At 40.7% G+C, this 19,745-nt stretch overlaps 1 protein-coding gene across 1 annotated transcript in view; it reads left to right on the forward strand.

Moving 5' to 3' along the window:
- DNAH6 (dynein axonemal heavy chain 6) overlaps nt 1-19,011 on the forward strand; it is a 305,977-nt gene extending 286,966 nt beyond the window's left edge. Inside the window, exons 72-76 of the mRNA XM_063078669.1 lie at nt 271-456; nt 995-1,067; nt 1,864-2,015; nt 6,724-6,946; nt 18,908-19,011. Coding sequence (XP_062934739.1) covers nt 271-456; nt 995-1,067; nt 1,864-2,015; nt 6,724-6,946; nt 18,908-19,011 — 738 coding nt within the window. The remainder of the gene's footprint in view (nt 1-270; nt 457-994; nt 1,068-1,863; nt 2,016-6,723; nt 6,947-18,907) is intronic.
- Nucleotides 19,012-19,745: the final 734 nt, after the last annotated feature.

Consider the following 19,745-nt stretch of genomic DNA (forward strand, 5'->3'; position numbering starts at 1 on the left):
ACATTTCTCCTGTTTCCCATCTTTCCACTGCATTGGACTCTGCCACTAACTTCCTGAACCTCCCCCACCCCAAGTGTTACACCCCAATAATCAAGTGTTGGAAAAATGCATGAAATTGTAGAGGGTCCGGCCCAGAAGATGGTGTGCAGAGAGGATGGAGCCCAGCATGTGGGCCCTTCAGCCCAAGGCAGCACTTGCTGCCATGACGAGTGTCGTTTACACTTGATCTTTACATTTGCGAAGGACACCAATCCTTTTTTGTTCTTTCAGACTTCTCTAGAAACCCTTAACAAAGCCATTGCTGGACTTGTGGTGATGTCTGAACAAATGGAAAAGGTGTATAACAGTTTCATCAACAACCAGGTTCCCTCTCTGTGGTCCAACACAGCCTACCCGTCCCTGAAGCCATTGGGATCATGGGTCAAAGACCTTATTCTGAGAACTGCTTTTGTGGATGTAAGAAAATTCACTTCTTTGGGGTTTGATGAATCTGATGATATGGCTGGCCCTAAGGTCCCTAGGAAGCTCTATATAACAAACATCAACAATCACTGAGGGATCATCTGAGCCCAGAGAAAGAGAAACTTCCAGAATGGCATCACTTTGAAAGTCTTATACTGATTATAATGTTGTTTGCCCTAGGCCCTTATCCCCACATTCCATTTTAACTCCAGGTCATCCTTGGGGTTTCACCTCTAGTTTAGGGGACCCCATTGTGAGGTACAGAACCAATCTGAGATGGGTCCAAACAGCCAGATGTAACTTTGCTGCTGTCTCCCTCTGGTAGACCCCCTGTAATAGCCAGGTGCTGGGTTTGCAGTCAAGCTGGTGGAAGAGGAAAGGGAACGGGCAAGCAGTAAAATGGGGGTGGTGACTAACTCAGGACTGGCTTAGATTCTGCCTCCTGAGCTGCCCTCCAAAATATGACTTTGGTTTAGATGACAGACTTCATCTCAGAAATAAGTGCCTTATGATATAATGTTTTTTTCTTCAGTTGTGGCTCAAGAGAGGACAGCCTAAGTCCTACTGGATCTCTGGTTTCTTCTTTCCTCAAGGATTTCTAACAGGTACCAGTGCTTCACCTAGAAAAATTCCACAGGAAAGGTCATGATTTGTTTTACACAGGGTTCCTAGGAGCTAGGGAAATAGCATGGCAGCTAACAGTGGGGCTACTGATTACAGGACAGTCCAACAAGATCCTGCTCTTCCTCACTTGCCAGGGGGAAAGGATGGCAGAAACAACAGATGTTCCCCAGCAACCTAATCCCTGCCTGTCTCAGAGGCAGACACCGCTGCCTCTAAGAACACATAGTGCATGCCTCAGTTTCCCGTGTGAGCCACGCCCAAGGGCGCCAACTGCTCTCCCCAGCTCTGAGCAGCTTCCTTCCCTCTAAAAAATAATCTTGATGTCTTTCCATCAGCCTTTGGGTGATGTGGCTAGAGATCCCAGAGAGGGCCAGGGGGTTACTAGATGCTAGTTAGCTCAGCCCTCAATCTGCCCCATTCTTAATCCCTAATAAAAAGCCCATATAAAACAAGCTGGGCAAGATCCTAATGCTAGTGAGATCAGGCTCTGAGACGTCCTCACTGGTTTGTCTCCCTTGTGGCAGGGCAGTACACTTCAGACTCAGCCTTCCTCTCTCCCTTCCCAGCTATGACCAGAACTTGTCCATCCTTGGGTCCTTACCTCCCAGCCTGACCGTAGGCTTCCTGTCTCTATGAAGTAGCTTAGAGTCAGGTGTTAATAGTCAGTTTTTCTCTCCAGAGAGGATGCTCTCTAATGCCTGGTTGGGGTGAAGGGGGACAGTGTTTGGGGAGTAGCACTGTTTGGAGGACCCAGCTTTCTGGCTTTCATATTTTCAGGAACTCTTCAGAATCATGCTCGGAAATACAATTTGCCTATAGACGAACTGAGTTTCGACTACAAAGTGATTCCTACCTATCGAGATCAAGCTGCAGTGATAGAAGCTGCCAAGACAGTGCAGTTTGGACAAGAACTGCCCATGGACCTGGAGGTATCACCCACCTAACTGTGCCAGCAAAGCAGTAACACAAAGCAATCCCACCCTCATTCAAGATTTCAGACAATCTCTCTTGCCCCACTCTCCTACTGCTCCCGACTCACAGGAGCAGGAGGGACAGGATGGTAATCATACCCCCAAGAAAAGCTCCCCAGTTAGCAGTGACCAGATGGGAGCTGCCTAAATTAGTCTGATTTATAGAAATATTTTTAAAGCAATACTATTTGATTTATTTTAATACCTACAGTAACTATTTCCGTCTTGCAGAGGCAATAAAACAAGAGTTTGAAAACAAGGGTTTGAGAATCAGACAAGCTTGAGTTTGAATTCTGACTCTCCCCCTCACCAGCTGTGTGTGCTGGAGCAATTGCTAACACATCTGCACCTCAGTGTTCTCATCTGTAAAATGGGGCTGATGCCACCAACCTCCGAGCTGTAGTGCAGTGTAAATGAACCAGCAAATGTCATACGACCAGCATACAGTACACCCACAATAAATATTATTATAGGCTAAATATATCTACGTCATTCGTTCAGCCACCTCTTAGCAGAATTGACATGCTAACTTCATACATTCTATAACTACATTACATAGCTAATAGGAAGGCACAAAGACACAGTTTAAACCAATTTACTTACACAGTTTACTCACTCTAATGCAGTGCAGTCCCAGACCAGCAGCACTAGCATCCCCTGGAAAATTATTAGAAGTGGAAATTCCCAGGCCCCATTCCAGACCTACTGAATCAGATACTCTGGGCTGTGACCTAGAAATCCATATTTAACAAATTCTACAGGCTCACACCACCACAACCATGTTTGTTCCCTGGGAGCATTCAGCCCCTGACCTCATGGGCTTCACCCTCCCGATGCCAGCAGCATCTGTTGGAAATGTTGGCCAGCTTGCAATAGATCTAATTATTTCTACACTGAATATATCTAAGATTGGTTACTTCTATACTGGTTGTCTTGTGCCAATGGTTGGAAACAATCCATATGCAACTGCAGAAGAAAATTCAACAGAACTCAGTATAAATGCTGAAGGTAGAGTAGTCCCTTTTTTTTTCCCTTCATCACAAAACTGATTTATTGAAGAAAAGACTGGACCTAGACTTCCAGTCATGGCAGAAAAGACAGTCCCCAGCATCACTCTCACCCACAAATCAACCAGTTTACAACTATAAAAAAGCAACAACAGCCAAGCTGGGGGCGCTAGAGCTCAGAGGAAGAGGAGGAGAGACGTACAGAGTGCATGAAGGCAGGAGAAGCAACAATGAGAGAAAGAAAAAATCACTTGGACTGTTTTGAGCCCCAGCCATGTCCAGGCTGGAGCTGCTGAGCACATGGAGCAGGAGCCGGCAAAAGCTGTAGCTGTGCCCTTTGTATGAAGTTGCTTGGAGGTGGCAGGGGAAAAGAGGGCCTTGGTGGCCCCCGGGCCAGCAAGACCATTAATAGGGTTCCCATGGACTCATATAGGAGTCATCCCATGAGAAGTGTTTGCAGCATGGGTGGTGGGGAAGACAGGCCCACCAGAAGAACATTGAGGCACAGCAAGTACAGCTGATCTGCACCCCTATCAGCAAAGGACCACTCAGAGGAGACTGGTCAGGAATATAGAATTGCATGGGGTGTAGTTTGATGAAAAGACTCAGGCCCAGACCAGAGTTTCAGATCTCATGAGAGCTGGAAGTACCTATAAAGTCAACCATTAAAACCTGAGATGCACAAAAAGCCTTCCCTAGGGAATCAGCCACAAAGCAGCAATTTAGCTCAACCACAGGGCTCAAGTGCTGGTCCCCACAGGAAGCTCCAACATTTTAGAAGTGAGCAAATGACAACAAATTAGTCCCAGCACAGAGTTTAAATGGTGAGAACAGCAAATAATCCAACACAGAACTGAAAGAAAAAACAAAGTACCTGCAACCAGAGACAAAGTTTCATATTAACTAGTAAAGGTCTTATTTCACCAAAGAACACCTATGATACATAGAAGGAGGTCCCCGGGATACCAAGCCAATAGGAAGGGAGGGCCGGGGGCCTCAGCAATGCCTCCCAACACCTACATCCACTCCCAAGGGTGGGGGATGAGGGCCTCAGCCACGCCCCCCCCAACACCTGCAGCCAGCCCAGCAGCAATCACTGAGCCACTGCAGGAAGCACCCTGGGCTCTCCTGAGCTAGGGCAGTGGGGGGCTGAAAGCCTCAGCCACACCCCCCGATACCCACAGCCAGCCCAGCAGCAACCACCAAGCCACTGCAAGAAGCACCCAGGGCTTTCCCAAGCAGGGGCGGTGGGGGGCCTTGGGCCTCAGCCATGGCCCCCCAACACATGCAACCAGCCCAGTGACAACCACCAAACTTCAGCAAGAAGCACCCTGGGTTCCCGAGGTGGGACAGTGGGGGGTAAGGGCTCTTCTACACCCCTCTGAAATCTGCACCCAGCCCAGCAATGACCAAGCCACTGCTGGAAGCCCCACAGTCTCCCCTGTGGGAATGAGGGGGGTGCCACTGGCTTCAATCCCACCCCTCCTCCTCCCTCCTCCTTCCATCCCATTTCCTTCCCCTTTCCCCTCTCCCTCTCCCTCCTAATTGCTCTACAACAACATCCTAGAATGTAAAGAATAATATTAATAAAATTTCATTTTCTTAAAAAAGAAAATTCTACAGGGATTTTTGAGCCCACTAAAGTTTGAGAACCACCACTTCAGCATATCAGTGATTCTTAACTTTGGCTGCAGGTTAGAATCACCTGTAGAGCTATTAAAAAATCCCAGCCCAAGGCCTAACTACATCAGTCTCTGGGGGTGGTCCCAGGCATCATTATTTTATAAAACCTCCTTGTCATTCCAGTATACAGCCAGGGATGAGAACTGCCACTATCAATCTGAGTTGCCCAGATGCTGAGATATCGATGGGGGATAGGAGCCTCTGCCTGAAAGCATCTGTCTAGCCCAGTGCCTTATAAATATTTTTCTATATGTGCCCATGAAATCAAAGATCTGCTCCAGGTTGCTTTTGCCAAGAAAATATTCACTAACCAATCAGTGTAGTTGGGGTGAGTGGTTTTATTAAACTTTTCTTAAAATATCGTGGTATTAGTAGGAAATGCTCCTGAGTAATTCTTTCAATGTCCACCTGACTCAGATCTGACTGATCTACTCTTTGCTCTGATTAGCAAAAACATAAAAAGACCAGATTAATTCATGGCTTACTCTATGAAATACTATAATATCCATGCCTCTTAATTGCCTGTATCTTAAAATGACAGTAAAAATGCTTGTCTTTAAAGAAATGTGTTTTAGCATCAAAATATTTTTTAAAGTAAGGAGAAAATATATTTAGAGATGCACTCCTCCTTATTTTGAGACCCTTCTCGGCCAGGAAGGTGTCCCAGGCTCACATCAGGAATAAATGAGGCTGCATGACGCAAAACAACACCCACATAAAAGCCCTCATCGAAGCCTCCCAGGATGCTGCCCCTGCTCTATGCCAGGCACACTCCACCTGCCACAGACACAAGTTTACAGTGACCAGCAGGGACCTCTGTCACCCTACGGCACCCCAGTTCACACCACACCTCTGCTTGGGACCTGTGCACTGAGCCATAACAATGCTTTAGAATCTCTGAGATGTGTGCAGACCTCAAATTGTCTAGCTGTCCCGTCTCCTGGACCACCCAGCGAATGTCTGCAAGGGACAGTAAGCGTATGTGTTTAGGCAGCTTTATTTCTGTAACAAACAGGCAGGGCTACTGTCAGCCCATTTGCCACCTTTGTGCAGTTGAGGAAAAAGGCACTCCCTCTGGGGATGCCCAGATGGCTCCTACATGTGGCTTGGCAAGTAGGAAGCAGGGCGTTTTCAAGCAAACCTACACAAGCATGCAAAGCAGCCTCAAAAACAGGAAAGCTCACCCCACCCAAGAAACAGAAAGTTCAGGACACCCAAAAGCAATGACCAGACAAAAAGAATGTAGTTTACCATCCTTGTATTCACTATAAAATGTACTACATATTGTCTGCACTGCTTAGTCCTCTGCCTGCACATGTGAGGCTCCAATTATCCAAAGGTCTAGGGCCAGATTTGGCCAAATTCACTCAGTGTTTGAGGAAGGTTGACATAGGTGCTCACAACTGGCAAAAATTGTACACCAATGCAGACATACACTCACAGGACACTGAGGGACAGGATCTCTCCCCGCCCCCCCCCATTTAGTAGAAACATTAAAATGGAAGAATAATTTTTTTAAAAAGTAAAGAAAAAAGGAACTCATTCATAGGCACTCTGCAAATGTTATTGCAGATATATAATCTGTCTTCTAGGAGGACATCCAGATCCTTGAAAGATCTTGCTAAGAATAACAGATGATAATCCTGGCCCTCTTATCCCATCTGCTTCCCACAAGAAGGGGAAAAGTCATTATATCATGATATCAGATAGTCTGAAGCCCATAAATGGGTTTCCCAGGGGTACCCTTTATCAGACATCCTGCTGGGGTATGAAAAGTAGAAGATTTGGTGTCAAACTGAAAAGCAAGTTATTTTACTTCTTGGTGCCTCAGGATACCCCCTCTAAAATGTGAATAATAACAGCAATTTATAGCGTTTTTTAGAATTACCTGGAGAGGATGTGGGACATAGGAGGTGGCCCCCAACTGCTGATCCCCTTCTCTTCCTCTCACCTTTAAATTTCTGGGTGTCTTCCAGTTGCCCTCTCCTGAGGACGGTGTTCTTGTTCATGGGATGTTCATGGATGCTTCTCGATGGGATGACAAGGAGATGGTGATAGAAGACGCATTGCCCGGGCAGATGAATCCAATGCTGCCTGTGGTGCATTTTGAACCACAACAAAATTATGAGCCAAGCCAAACAGTTTACCACTGCCCACTCTATAAAACAGGGGCCCGGGCAGGAACACTCTCAACCACAGGTGAGTATGTTCTTAAGATTAGCACAAATAATGACCAAATGCAAACTTCAAAGTCCAAACACTAAGCTGTAATGCATAAGGGGAGATCTTGGGCCAATTAATTAGACTTAAAGTGAGACCACCTATAACGCACAAATTTACAAATGTTGTAAATTCTATTTGTTCTTATACTGAATCTAGATTGATATTATAAAATTAATGCTTGCTTCTGTTAGAATGTGAGTAGAAAACAGAGTTTAATAGAGCAGAGACTTCCAGTTTCAAAATGATGGGCTGAGTAAACACTAAAATCTCTCTCTCACCAAATCCATTTTGACTCATCATAGAAAAGAGCTTTTAAAATAAACTCATAAATGGAAAGCCATGCTGCAAAACTGTGAGTGGACCTGAAACTGAAAAAAGGAACTAGTTGGAAAGAAAGCCATCTCAACAGACAAGCTGAGAGCTAAAACTGAGCGGAGAATAAACAGAGGAAATCCCTCAAAATACAGCACAATGTGATGGAGGGGGGCGGAAAGCCAGAATTTCCAACATTCATCTAGGAGGCAACCCAGAAAGAGAAAGTAAAGAAAGTGGAGGAGAGGGAATATTTGAAAAACTAATAATGGCTGACACTTTCCCAAAACTAAAGAAACACTTGAGTCCTTATATTAAGAAATCTCACAAAGTGGTAGGGATGATTTTTTAAAACATGCAGCAAATAAGCAATTCAAATTTTAAGAGAAACCTAGATGTACCAAAGTGATACTTAAGACTCTCAGAGATCAAGAAAATTCTCAAAGCCACCAAAGAAACAAGACGTACTAATTTGCTGGAACTGAAATTCCAGAGGACGAGAATGTTAATGATACAGCACATCTGTCACTGTCCGCAGCACATAAGAAAAGGTATTGGAGAAACATCTGCAAAGGGCTGAGGGAAAAAACTGTGATCCGAATGAAAAATGCAACCAAACTATCACACAAAAGGGAAGGTCAAATAAAGACAGTTTGGGATATACAAAGGCTCTAAGTTGATCACCATTGGTTCTCTATTTTTTTAAAAATCCAAGTTGGAGTTAAATTTTTTAAAGTTTCACCACAAAAGTCATTTTAATAACTTGGAACTAAATTTTCAGATGATAGAAATATGGGAGAGGGAGCAGAGCCAAAAAAAATAAAACATGCTTCAATTTTTTTATTATTATTATTTGGGTGGAGAATATAGATACTGGTGATGAAAATTTATTTTTCTAATAAAGTCAGCACTTAAACTATGTTCCCCGAGGGTGAATAGAACTAAATTACAAACTCCTGTCACGTGCCTTAATCTCCCACTACTATGACAAATCAAAAAAGTATTTAAAAAGTATTTTTTTAATTAATAATGATATGTACAAGTTTTTGTGTGGACATATGCTTTTATTTCTCTTGGATAAATATCTTGGAGTATAATGACTGAATCATATGGTGGGTATATGTTTAAATTTTTAATGCTATACAATGATTGTACATTTTGTGGGGTACATGTGATAATTTAATACATGTATACAATGTATAATGATCTAATCCTGGTAATTAGGATATCCATCACCTCATACATTCATCTTTTCTTTGGGTTGGGAACATTCCAACTCTTCTAGTTATTTTGAAATATACAATAAATTATTGTTAACTATAGTCACCCTACTGTGCTATCAAACACTAAGAATTATTCCTTCTACATAACTGTATTTTTTGTACCCATTAACCAACTTTTCTTCATCCCTCCTCTCCCCTCCCCTTCCCAGCCTCCAGTAACCAGTAGTCTATCCTCAACTTCCATGAGATCACCTCTTTTAGCTCCCACAAATGAATGAGAACATGTGATACTTGTTTTTCTGTGTCTGGATTATTTCACTTAACAAAATGTCCTCCGGGCTCATTCAAGTTGCGCAAGTGACAGGATTTCACTATTTTTTATGGCTGAATAAAAATCCATTGTGAATGTTCATGTTTTCTTTATCCATTCATTCACTGATGGACATTTAGGTTGATTTCGTATCTTGGCTATTGTGAATTTTGCTGCAATAAACATGGGAGTACATATATCTCCACAACATACTAACTTCCTTTCTTTTGTATACATACCCAGCAGTGGGATTGCTGAATCTTATAGTAGTTCTATTTTTAGTTTTTTGAGAAAACTTCATGCTGTTTGCTGTAATGCCTGAACTAGTTTACATTCCCACCAACGATGTAAAAGAGTTCCCCTTTCTCCACATCCTCACTAGCATCTGGGTTTTTTTGTTGTTGTTTTCTGCCTTTTTGATAATAGCCATTTTAACTAGGGTGAGATATTTCCATTTAACTATTTAAGAAACTGCCAACTTATTTTCCAAAGTGACCATACCATTTAAATTTCTACCAGTAGTATATTATAGTTCAAGTTCTTCCACAACCTCACCATCACTTAGTCTTTTTAATTTTAGAATACATATAGTATATGCTGGTATCTCATTGTGGTTTTAATTTTCATTTCCCTAATGACTGATACTGTGTATCAGTATCTTTTGCCTATTTTTTAATTGAATCATTTATCTAATTCCTGGCTAAAATCTTAACTGAAACACTGTCTTTCTGGCAAGAGGAACCAAGAAAAGCAATCAGAAGAGCACAAAGGGAAACCTCCTTTTTTTTTCCTCCTTTTTCTTGCCCATCAGTATCTCACTGTGGTCTCAGTCATAGAGCTGCACTGAGGCAGTGGCACAGAAAGCTGAAACCCCGTCTTTCTGGTCAGAAGTCTAGCAAAATGTGATCCTAGAAGCTGTGGAAGGTGGTCCTATAATTCTGTGTTTGAACCTGGATAAGTCAGGTTCAAATCTAAAGCAGTATAGCAAAGACTTTGAGAACTGAACTAAATTTAAAGCACTGCCCAAGTCTCAGACTAATGTTGGAATAGCACATAAGCAGAATAGAGCCAAAGCGGCATAGCAAAAACTTAGAAAACAAGACTGACATTGAAAACATTGCCAAAAGGAAAGGCAGAATATGTCTGAACCTAACTGAATTGATTGCCTGCTAAAACAAAAACAAACAAAAAATCAACATTCTGAAATGTCAACAGATCCAAACAACATAAAATTCAAAATGTCCATCATACAATCCAAAATCAATCAACAATACCAAGAACCAGGAAAATATGACCAAATCTCAAGGTAAAAGACAATCAGGAGATGCCAACCAACAATTCCAAAAGATGTTGGAATTGTTAAATAAACATTTTTTTAATTTTATTTTATTTTGTCAATATACAATGTGGTTGATTACTGTGGCCCATTACCAAAACCTCCCTCCCTCCTCCTTCTCTCCCCTCCCTCCCAACAACCTCATATCTGTTTGCTTGTCATATCAACTTCAAGGAATTGTAATTGTTGTGTCTTCTTCCCTCCCCACCCCCCAGTTTATTTGGTTATTTATTTATTTAATTGTAGCTCCCACAAATAAGTGAGAACATGTGATATTTCTCTTTCTTTGCCTGACTTGTTTCATTTAATATAATTCTCTCTAGGTCCATCCATGTCATTGCAAATGGCAGTATTTCATTCCTTTTTATAGCAGAGTAGTATTCCATTGTGTAGATATACCACATTTTCTGTATCCACTCATCTGATGAGGGACATTTGGGCTGGTTCCAACTCTTAGCTATTGTAAAGAGTGCTGCAATGAACATTGGAGAATGGGCATACCTTTGACTTGATGATTACCATTCCTCTGAGTATAATCCCAGCAGTGGGATAGCTGGGTCATATGGTAGATCTATCCGCAATTGCTTGAGGAACCTCCATACCATTTTCCATAGAGGCTGCACCATTCTGCAGTCCCAACAACAGTGTATGAGAGTTCCTTTTTCTCCGCAACCTAGCTAGCATTTATCAATCACAGTCTTTTGAATATTAGCCATCCTAACTGGGGTGAGACAGTATCTCTGCATGGTTTTGATTTGCATTTCCTGAATGCTGAGTGATGTTGAGCATTTTTTCATGTGTCTATTGGCCATTCGTCTATCTTCCTTTGAGAAATGCCTATTTAGCTCTTTTGCCCATTTTTTAATTGGGTTACTTGTTTTTTTGCTGTAAAGTTGTTTGAGTTCCTTGTATATTCTGGATATTAATCCTTTGTCAGATGTATATTTTGCAAATATTTTCTCCCACTCTGTTGGTTGTCTTTTAACTCTGTTAATTGTTTCTTTTGCTGTGCAGAGGCTTTTTAGTTTGATATAATCCCATTTATTTATTTCTCCTTTGGTTGCCCATGCTTTGGGGGTCATATTCATGAAGTCTGTGCTGAGTCCTACCTCCTGAAGTGTTTCTCCTTTGTTTCCTTTAAGAAGTTTTATTGTTTCAGGGTGTATATTTAATTCTTTAATCCATTTTGAGTTGATTTTAGTATATGGTGAGATGTATGGGTCTAGTTTCATTCCCCTGCATAGGAATATCCAGTTATCTCAGCACCATTTGCTGAAGAGGCAGTCTCTTCCCCAGCGTATAGGCTTGGTGCCTTTGTCAAAGACCGGATGGCTGTAGGTGTGTGGGTTGATTTCTGGATTCTCTATTCTATTCCAATGATCAGGGTGTTTATTTTAATGCCAGTACCATGCTGTTTGGATTATTATAGCTTTGTAGTATAGCTTAAAGTCAGGTAGCATTATGCCTCCAGCATAATTTTTTTTTTGCTCAGAATTGCTTTGGCTATGCATGGTTTTTTGTTATTCCATATAAATGTCTTGATAATTTTTTCCATTTCTGAGAAAAATGTCATTGGAATTTTGATGGGGATTGCATTGGATTTGTGTATCACTTTGGGTAGTATGGACATTTTCACAATGTTGATTCTTCCAATCCAAGAGCATGGGATATCTTTCCTTCTTCTTGTGTCCTCTTAAATTTCTCTCAGCAGTGGTTTGTAGTTCTCATTATAGAGATTTTCACATCATTGGTTAACACTATTCCTAAGTATTTTATTTTTGTGGTTGCTATTGCAAATGGGAAAGCTTTCTTGATTTCTCTTTCTGCATGCTCACTATTGGAGAATAGAAATGCTACTGATTTTTGTGTGTTGATTTTGTATCCTGCTACTTTTCTGAAATCATTTATCAACTCCAAGAGTTTTTTTGTAAAGGCTTTGGGCTGTTTGATATGTAGGATCATGTCATCTGCGAACAGGGACAGTTTGACTTCATTTTTTCCAATGTGGATGCCCTTTATTTCCTTCTCTTCTCTGATTGCTCTGGCTAGTACATCCAACACTATGTTGAATAGGAGTGGTGAGAGTGGGCATCCTTGCCTAGTTCCTGTTCTTAAATAAAAAGCTTTCAGCTTTTCCCCATTCAGGATGATACTGGCAGTGGGTTTATCATATATGGCTTTAATTATGTTGAGATACTTTCTATCTATGCTTAACTTATAGAGAGTATTTATCATGAATGAGTGTTGAATTTTATCAGATGCTTTCTCAGCATCTATAGAGATGATCATATGGTCCTTGTGTTTGATTTTATTGATATGGTGTATCACATTTATTGATTTGCGTATGTTGAACCAACCTTGCATCCCTGGGATGAATCCCACTTGATCATGGTGTATAATTTTGTGTGTGTGTTGCTGTATTCTGTTAGGTAGTATTTTATTGAGGATTTTTGCATCTATATTCATCAAGGATATTGGCCTGTACTTTTCTTTTTTAGTTGTATCTTTACCTGGTTTTGGTATCAGGGTGATGTTTGCTTCATAGAATGAGTTTGAGAGAATTGCCTCTGTTTCAATCTTTTGGAATAGTTTGTAGAGAATTGGTGTCAATTCCTCTTTGAATGTTTTGTAAAATTTTGCTGTGAATCCATCTGGTCCTGGGCTTTTCTTTGTTGGGAGCCTTCTGATAACAGCTTCATTCCCTTTTATTGTTATTGGTCTGTTCACTATTTCTACATCTTCTTGGCCCAGTTTTGGTAGTGTGTGTGTGTGTCCAGAAATGTTTCCATTTCCTCCAAATTTTCAAATTTGTTAGCATATAGTTGTTTATAGTAGTCTCAAATGATTCCTTGTATTTCAGAGGTATCAGTTGTAGTGTCCCCTTTTTCATTTCTAATTTTTGTTATTTGGGTCTTCTCTCTTCTTTTTTTAGCTAGCCATGCTAGTCATTTGTCAATTTTATTTGTCTTTTCAAAAAACATCTTTTTGATTCATTGATCTCTTGTATCGTTTTTTGGGTTTCAATTTCATTAAGTTCTGCTCTGATCTTAATAATTCCTTTCTATCTGCTAACTTTGGATTTGGATTGTTCTTGTTTTTCTAGTGCTTTAAGGTGATGTATTAGGTTGTTCACTTACCAGCTTTCCATTCTTCTGAGGTAAGCTTTTAATGTGATAAATTTACCCCTTAGTACTGCTTTTTCAGTATCCCACAGGTTTTGGTATGATGTACCATTGTTTTCATTAGTTTCAATAAATTTTTTAATTTCCTGTTTGATTTCTTCTTGGACCCATATGTCATTAAGTAGTAAGCTGTTTAATTTCCATTTGTTTGTATAGTTTTGAGAATTTTGTTTGTTATTGATTTCTAATTTTAATCCATTGTGGTCTGAAAAAAAATACATGGGATAATTCCAATTTTTTTGAATTTGTTGAGATTCAATTTGTGACCTAATGTGATCTATCCTGGAGAATGATCCATGTGCTGATGAGAAGAATGAATATTCTGAGGTTGTTGGATGCAATGCTCTGTAGATATCTGCCAAGAACAATTGGTCTAGAGTGTTGTTTAGATCTTGTGTTTCTCTGCTGATTCTTTGCCTAGATGATCTGTCCAATATTGATAGTGGGGTGTTCAGGTCCCCTGCTATTATGGTATTAGTGTCTCCTTCTTTAGGTCTAACAGAGTTTGCTTTATAAATCCGGCTGCTCTGACATTGGGTGCATATATATTTATGATTGTTATGTCTTCTTGATGGATGAATCCTTTTATCATTATGTAGTGGCCCTCATTATCTCTTTTTATGGTTTTTAGCTTAAAGTCTATTTTATCAGATATAAGAATAGCTACTCCAGCTCATTTTTCATTTCTGTTTGCATGGTAAATCTTTTTCCATCCTTTCACTCTTAGTCTATTTGAGTCTTTATAGGTGAGGTGGGTCTCTTGAAGGCCACATATAGTTGGGTCCTCCTTTTTAATCCAGTCAGCCAGTCTGTGTCTTTTGATTGGGGAATTTAATCCTTTACATTAAGAGTTGTTATTGAAAAATGTTGATTTACTCCTAGCATTTTACTGATTTTTGTTTGGATGTCTTAAGTGCCTTTTGTTCCTTTTTTTCTGACTTACTGTTTGTCTTCTGTATTTGTTGGTTCCTTGGGTTGTAGATAAACTTTTTTTCTCTCTTCTTTGTTGGCATTTTTATTTTACTAGTGAGTTTTGATTTTTCTTGAGTTTTTATGGCAGTGGTAGTTATTTTTCAGGTACCAAACCCAGTACTCCCTTGAGAATTTTCTGTAAGGGTGGTTGTGTGGTAGTGAACTCCCACAATTTTTGTTTGTCTGAGAAATATACTATTTGCCCTTCATTTTGGAAGGATAGCCTTGCAGGGTAAAGTATTCTTGGCTGGCAATCTCTGTCTTTTAATATTTTGAATATATCATCCCATTCTTTTCTGGCTTTTAGGGTTTGTGATGAAAAGTCTGATTTTAGTCTGATTGGGGCTCCCTTATAGGTGATTTGATGCTTCTCTCTTGCAACTTTTAAGATTCTCTCTTTGTGTTTGAGTTTTGCCAATTTGACTATAACATGCCTTGGAGAAGACCTTTTTGGGTTGAATACAGTTGGGGATCTTTGAGCTTCCTGAATCTGAAGATCTGTGTCTTTTCCTATACCTGGGAAGTTTTCTGCCACTATTTTGTTGAATATGTTTTCAATGCAATCTCCTTTTTCCTCCTGTTCTGGAATACCCATGACTCGGATATTTGAGCGCTTAAGGTTGTCTGATATCTCTCTTAGATTTTCTTCAATGTTTCTAATGTTTTACTTTTTTTTACTTTTTGTCTGCCTGTGTTATTTCAAACAGCCCATCTTCAAGGTCAGAAGTTCTCTCTTCTGCTTCTGCTAGCCTGCTTGTTAAACTCTCTGTTGTATTTTTAATTTCATTGAATAAATTCTTCAGCTCAGCAAGCTCTGCTACATTCTTTTTCAGGACATTGATTTCCTTGTACATTTCCTCTTTCAGGTCCTGTATAGTTTTCCTCATTTCATTGTGTTGTCTAGCTGAGTTTTCTTGTATCTCATTTAGTTTCCTTAGAATTATCACTCAAAATTCCTTGCCAGACATTTCAAGGGCTTCTTGTTCTAGAGTATCTAAAGCTTGAGAGTTATTACCTTTTGCTGGTGTACTTTCTTGATTTTTCATATTTCTGGTATCTTTTCTTTGATGTTCAGTCATTGTGGCAAGGGATTTCACAGTCCACTGGTTTGACATTATTCTCTGGCTAAGATGCTGCTGGGGCTGCCAATTTGGCACAGCTGCCTCAGTGTCTGCTAGGTTGCCCACTGGCACCTTGAGTCTTGGGCCTCTCCAGGGAGGTGCCTCTCTCGTCAGCACACACTCGGCTAGGCTGGGGATGGAGTCCAGCGGTGGTGAGGCCTACCTGCTCGGTCACGCACTGGCACCATGGGGTGCGTGGTCTCCATGGATCTCGGGCCTCATTAAATAAATATTTTAAAGCAGCTATTATAACTATGTTCCATGAGGTAAAGGTGAACACATTAGAAATTAATGTAAAGAGAGAGGTGCTTAACAAAGAAATACAAACTGTAAATGGAAATTTTAGGACTAAAAAATGCAATATCTGAAATATACAATTCACTAGGGGATCAATAGCAAAATAGAAATGACAGAGGAAAGTCAGTGAATTTGAAGACAGATCAATTGAAATTACCCAATCTGAAGAACATAGAAAAAAAAGATGGAAAGAAATGAACAGAGCTTCAGGAACCTGTACGGCAAAAGCAAAAGATCTGACATTCATGTCATTGAAGTCTCAGAAGAACAAGAGAAAGAGACTAGTGGAGAAAACATTCAAAAAATAATCAATGTGATCCATCCCAAAAAGAAAAAGAAAAGATCAGGAGGCTAGGACTAAATCTGACAAAGAGAGGCAAGATCCTTTTGGAGAACTTTATAAAATGTTACTGAAAGCATAAAGTAGGACTTGAATAAATGGAAGCGCTATATCATGTTCATAAATGGAAAGATTTAATATTGCAAAGATTCCAATTCCCCCAAAATTAATCTCTGAATTTAAAGTATTCTCAATAAAATAAATAGAATTTTTGATGGAATTTATTATTCTGATACTCATATGAAACAAAAACAAGGAAGAGCAAAAATATGTTTTTAAAGAAAATAAAGTAGGAGGGTCTAAATTTTAAAAATATCAAAATGTAATAATTGAAATGGTGTTGCACTGGCACAAGACTCCACAAACAGATGAAATGCATGATAGAGAGCCCAGAAACACCCTGAGCATATGTGGGAACTTGACATAATAGCAGCACCATTTATTATTGGTCAAGAATGAAGAAATTATTCCACAAATGGTGTTGGGACAACTGCTTATACTAAATTTAGATCTTTATCTTATACCATATACAAAAATTAAATCACAGATGGATTCTATATACATAATCATCACTGAATTTTAAAATGATTTACCCCTGATGAAGTAATAGTTCTTAGTAATAATCATCAATGGTTGCTAACATCCAAAAAAAGAAAGACAATTAGTCATAAGGTGTTTCCTGATGAAAGTACACACCACCTATGAAGTGTTCTTGCCAAAAAACTCAGTCTTCAATGTGATCACGCCACTAGATCTAAACACTCCTTTATCAGGATAGAGGAATGTGTTTAAAATCACCACAGGGATGCCGTCTGCAGAATTCAGACTCTGGGAAACGATAACAGCCTGGTTGCTTCAACAAATACATTGCAAGGGGCAGCAAAAGAAGCAGAGAGACGTAATTAAAAAGCATTTAAGAGACACATCACTGTTGCAAGGTATGGACGTTATTTGAATCCTGAAGCAAACAAACTGCTATATATATATAATACACACACTATAAAATATAAAATGTATATATATACTATAAAATATATATGTATATATACACATGTACCTACACACTAATAAAGAAAATTTGAACAGTGACTACATATTTTTTATTAAGGAATTATTGATATTTTAGGTATGATAGTGGTACTGTGCTTATGTTTTTTAGGAGTCATGACTTAGAGATACATACTAAAATATTTTCAGATAAAATTACATGTTGTCTAGTATTTGCCTCAAAATAATCTGGGAGGAGTGTGGGGAAGTAGGTAGGATGAGGATGGGGGACAAGAGAACTTTGATTGCGTCTATAATGTTTTGATGTTTCCATTAAAATAAAAAACAAATACAATAAAACATTAAAAGTAAGTCTGGATCATAGATCAGTGCATTGAAGTTTCTCAACAAATTTTAAGTTAAAAGTTACAGAATGATACTGTTTTGAAAACTAATGAAAATAATGTATGTCCAAGTCCCTTGTTAGCTGTATCCGTGTAAGGAATGATGAAAGCAGGCAGTTTTTACATCATTACAAGTTAGTGGAGGCTTGAATTATTCTCAGGTGCAAAACACGTTCCTTCACTGAGGTGCAGCCCCCACCAACCTGGGAGCTAGTGCAGCGAGGACCAGTGACAGGGTCTGCTCCTATCTGGAGGCAGCAAGCTTTCCTTTGACCTGGCTTAACAGTTCTAAGGCTTATTCATCCCTGCCTGCCAGGTTCTCAAATACCATACATCAGGCACCACTGACCCTTCTGGGTCAGAAACAGTCTTTATTTCCACACCCTTTTTATACACACACACAGCTATCCACAACCTCCTTCTAATCTTCCTATTTCCCTTCCCAGTAAAGAAGCCCATCTTTAGTTCCTTTTTACCTCGTTTCACTGACACAGCATCTGTGTGTTTGCTTTAACCTCCTGGTTTTGCAGCCATGATGGCACAGGGCCTCTTATGTCAGCCTTCCAGACCTCAGTTCGAGTACACATGTGATATGGCGCCACACACACACCAATCCCAATCATCCACCCTCATGGAGACAGTTACTATCTGACTGCTGAGTCATCTCAGCACTGTACAGTGAACCCATTAGAAGGCAGTGGTGAGATTGAAAATTTTGCATGGCAGCTGAATTCCTTTCTGGCCAAGAGTGACTTCATTCTGCTTAAATCAGAGACAATGGCTCCAAAGGTTTGGTCATGCCCTAAGTGCTTCTCCAGACCGAGAGGAGGCCTCGCAGTGCTTCTCCAGACCGAGAGGAGGCCCTCCAGTCCCAGGCACAGATTGCCTCAGGGAAGTGTGTGCCTTGATCCTGCCCCAGGAAAGCCTGGAAGAAGGGAAGAGGAAGTTGCAAAGGGGGTGCTTAGGACCTTGAGCTAAATTCTTGAGCCCCATAAAACCAGTAAGTCCATATGAAGACTGTCTAGGCTTGCTGGCCCTTGAGCTCGAGCTGGTGGCACTGGGAGGCCTGTCACTCAAGCACCTGCCAAGGCACCATGCAGGGAATGGCACCCAAAGGTAAGGAGAGATACAGGCATTCTCAACCTGCCACTGCATGCCCCTGAGTCCCACTGAAAGCTCAGTCCTGTGCTCCTGGATTCAGACTGCAATGAACTTGAAACATAGCTCATGAAGTCACACAAAATCTAAGCTGGACAGGTCCTAAAAGATCATTTGTTCTATAATCTTCATTTTATAGAGCATAAAACTGAAACCCATAGAAGATTATTTGCCCAACATCTTTAGAAGCAGTCAGTTCTGGAACCCAGGGTCTTGACTCTCAGTATCTTGTCTCTTTGTATCAGGAGGTTATTCTTTAAGTAACGACTCTCATTTTCCCTGTATTTTTAATTAGGCCATTCGAGCAACTTCGTGGTGACCGTCCTCTTACCCTCCAAGCGGTCCAAAGACTACTGGATTGCCAAGGGGTCAGCTTTGCTCTGCCAGCTGAATGAGTGAAATTGAAATGGTGCCACCTCAGTCCAGAGATCTTTCCTGATGAGGGGGAAAGGTCTAAATAATTTATACAAAAGGACGTTATTTCCAATTTGACTTAAGGGTAGAAAGTGTGGCTTTTATTTCTCTTATGATCTAAAATAAAGTGTTTGAGTTCTTTGTTGGTTATCCAAGCTGTGACGTCGAAGCAGTGGGCTCAGCTGCCACCTATTAAACCCGTTCCCTGACGCCACATGAGAGGCAGCTTCCTTCCCAGGCCACAGCACTCCCTACCACACAGGCTCCCTCCCTTCCTCTTCACACTAGCATGAAAGGCCTGGTGTGCATTTCTGTCGCACTGCCCCAGGTGCTTCTGTTCCTAGACCAGATTAAGGCTCTCAGAGCCCAACACATGGAAGGTTGATGCAGTGATCATAGCTGGTAGTAGCAGATGAGCAGGATAAGATGCTCTTGGCCCATGGTGCCAGTTCCCCTCTCTATGGAGCTACATTACAACCCTTGGAAGAGCCTGTGCTTTCACAAAAGTATGAATCAGTCCTGCCCAAGTACAGAGGAATTTTCCCCTTCCACTTTAGGATGAACCTGTGTGAAAACTAGCAAGTCCCAGCCAGGTGCACGTGAGCCCCTGGCACCTCAAAAGCAGAGGTTGCTAGGCCAGTGCTAAAATGGAGCAGCCACTGTGACAACCCATTTTGTGTCAGCCCTGCCAGCAATGGTCTGTTTGCTTCCTCAGCCAT

Source organism: Cynocephalus volans, chromosome 14 (genome assembly GCF_027409185.1).
Source record: "Cynocephalus volans isolate mCynVol1 chromosome 14, mCynVol1.pri, whole genome shotgun sequence".
Classification (NCBI taxonomy): Eukaryota; Metazoa; Chordata; class Mammalia; order Dermoptera; family Cynocephalidae; genus Cynocephalus; species Cynocephalus volans.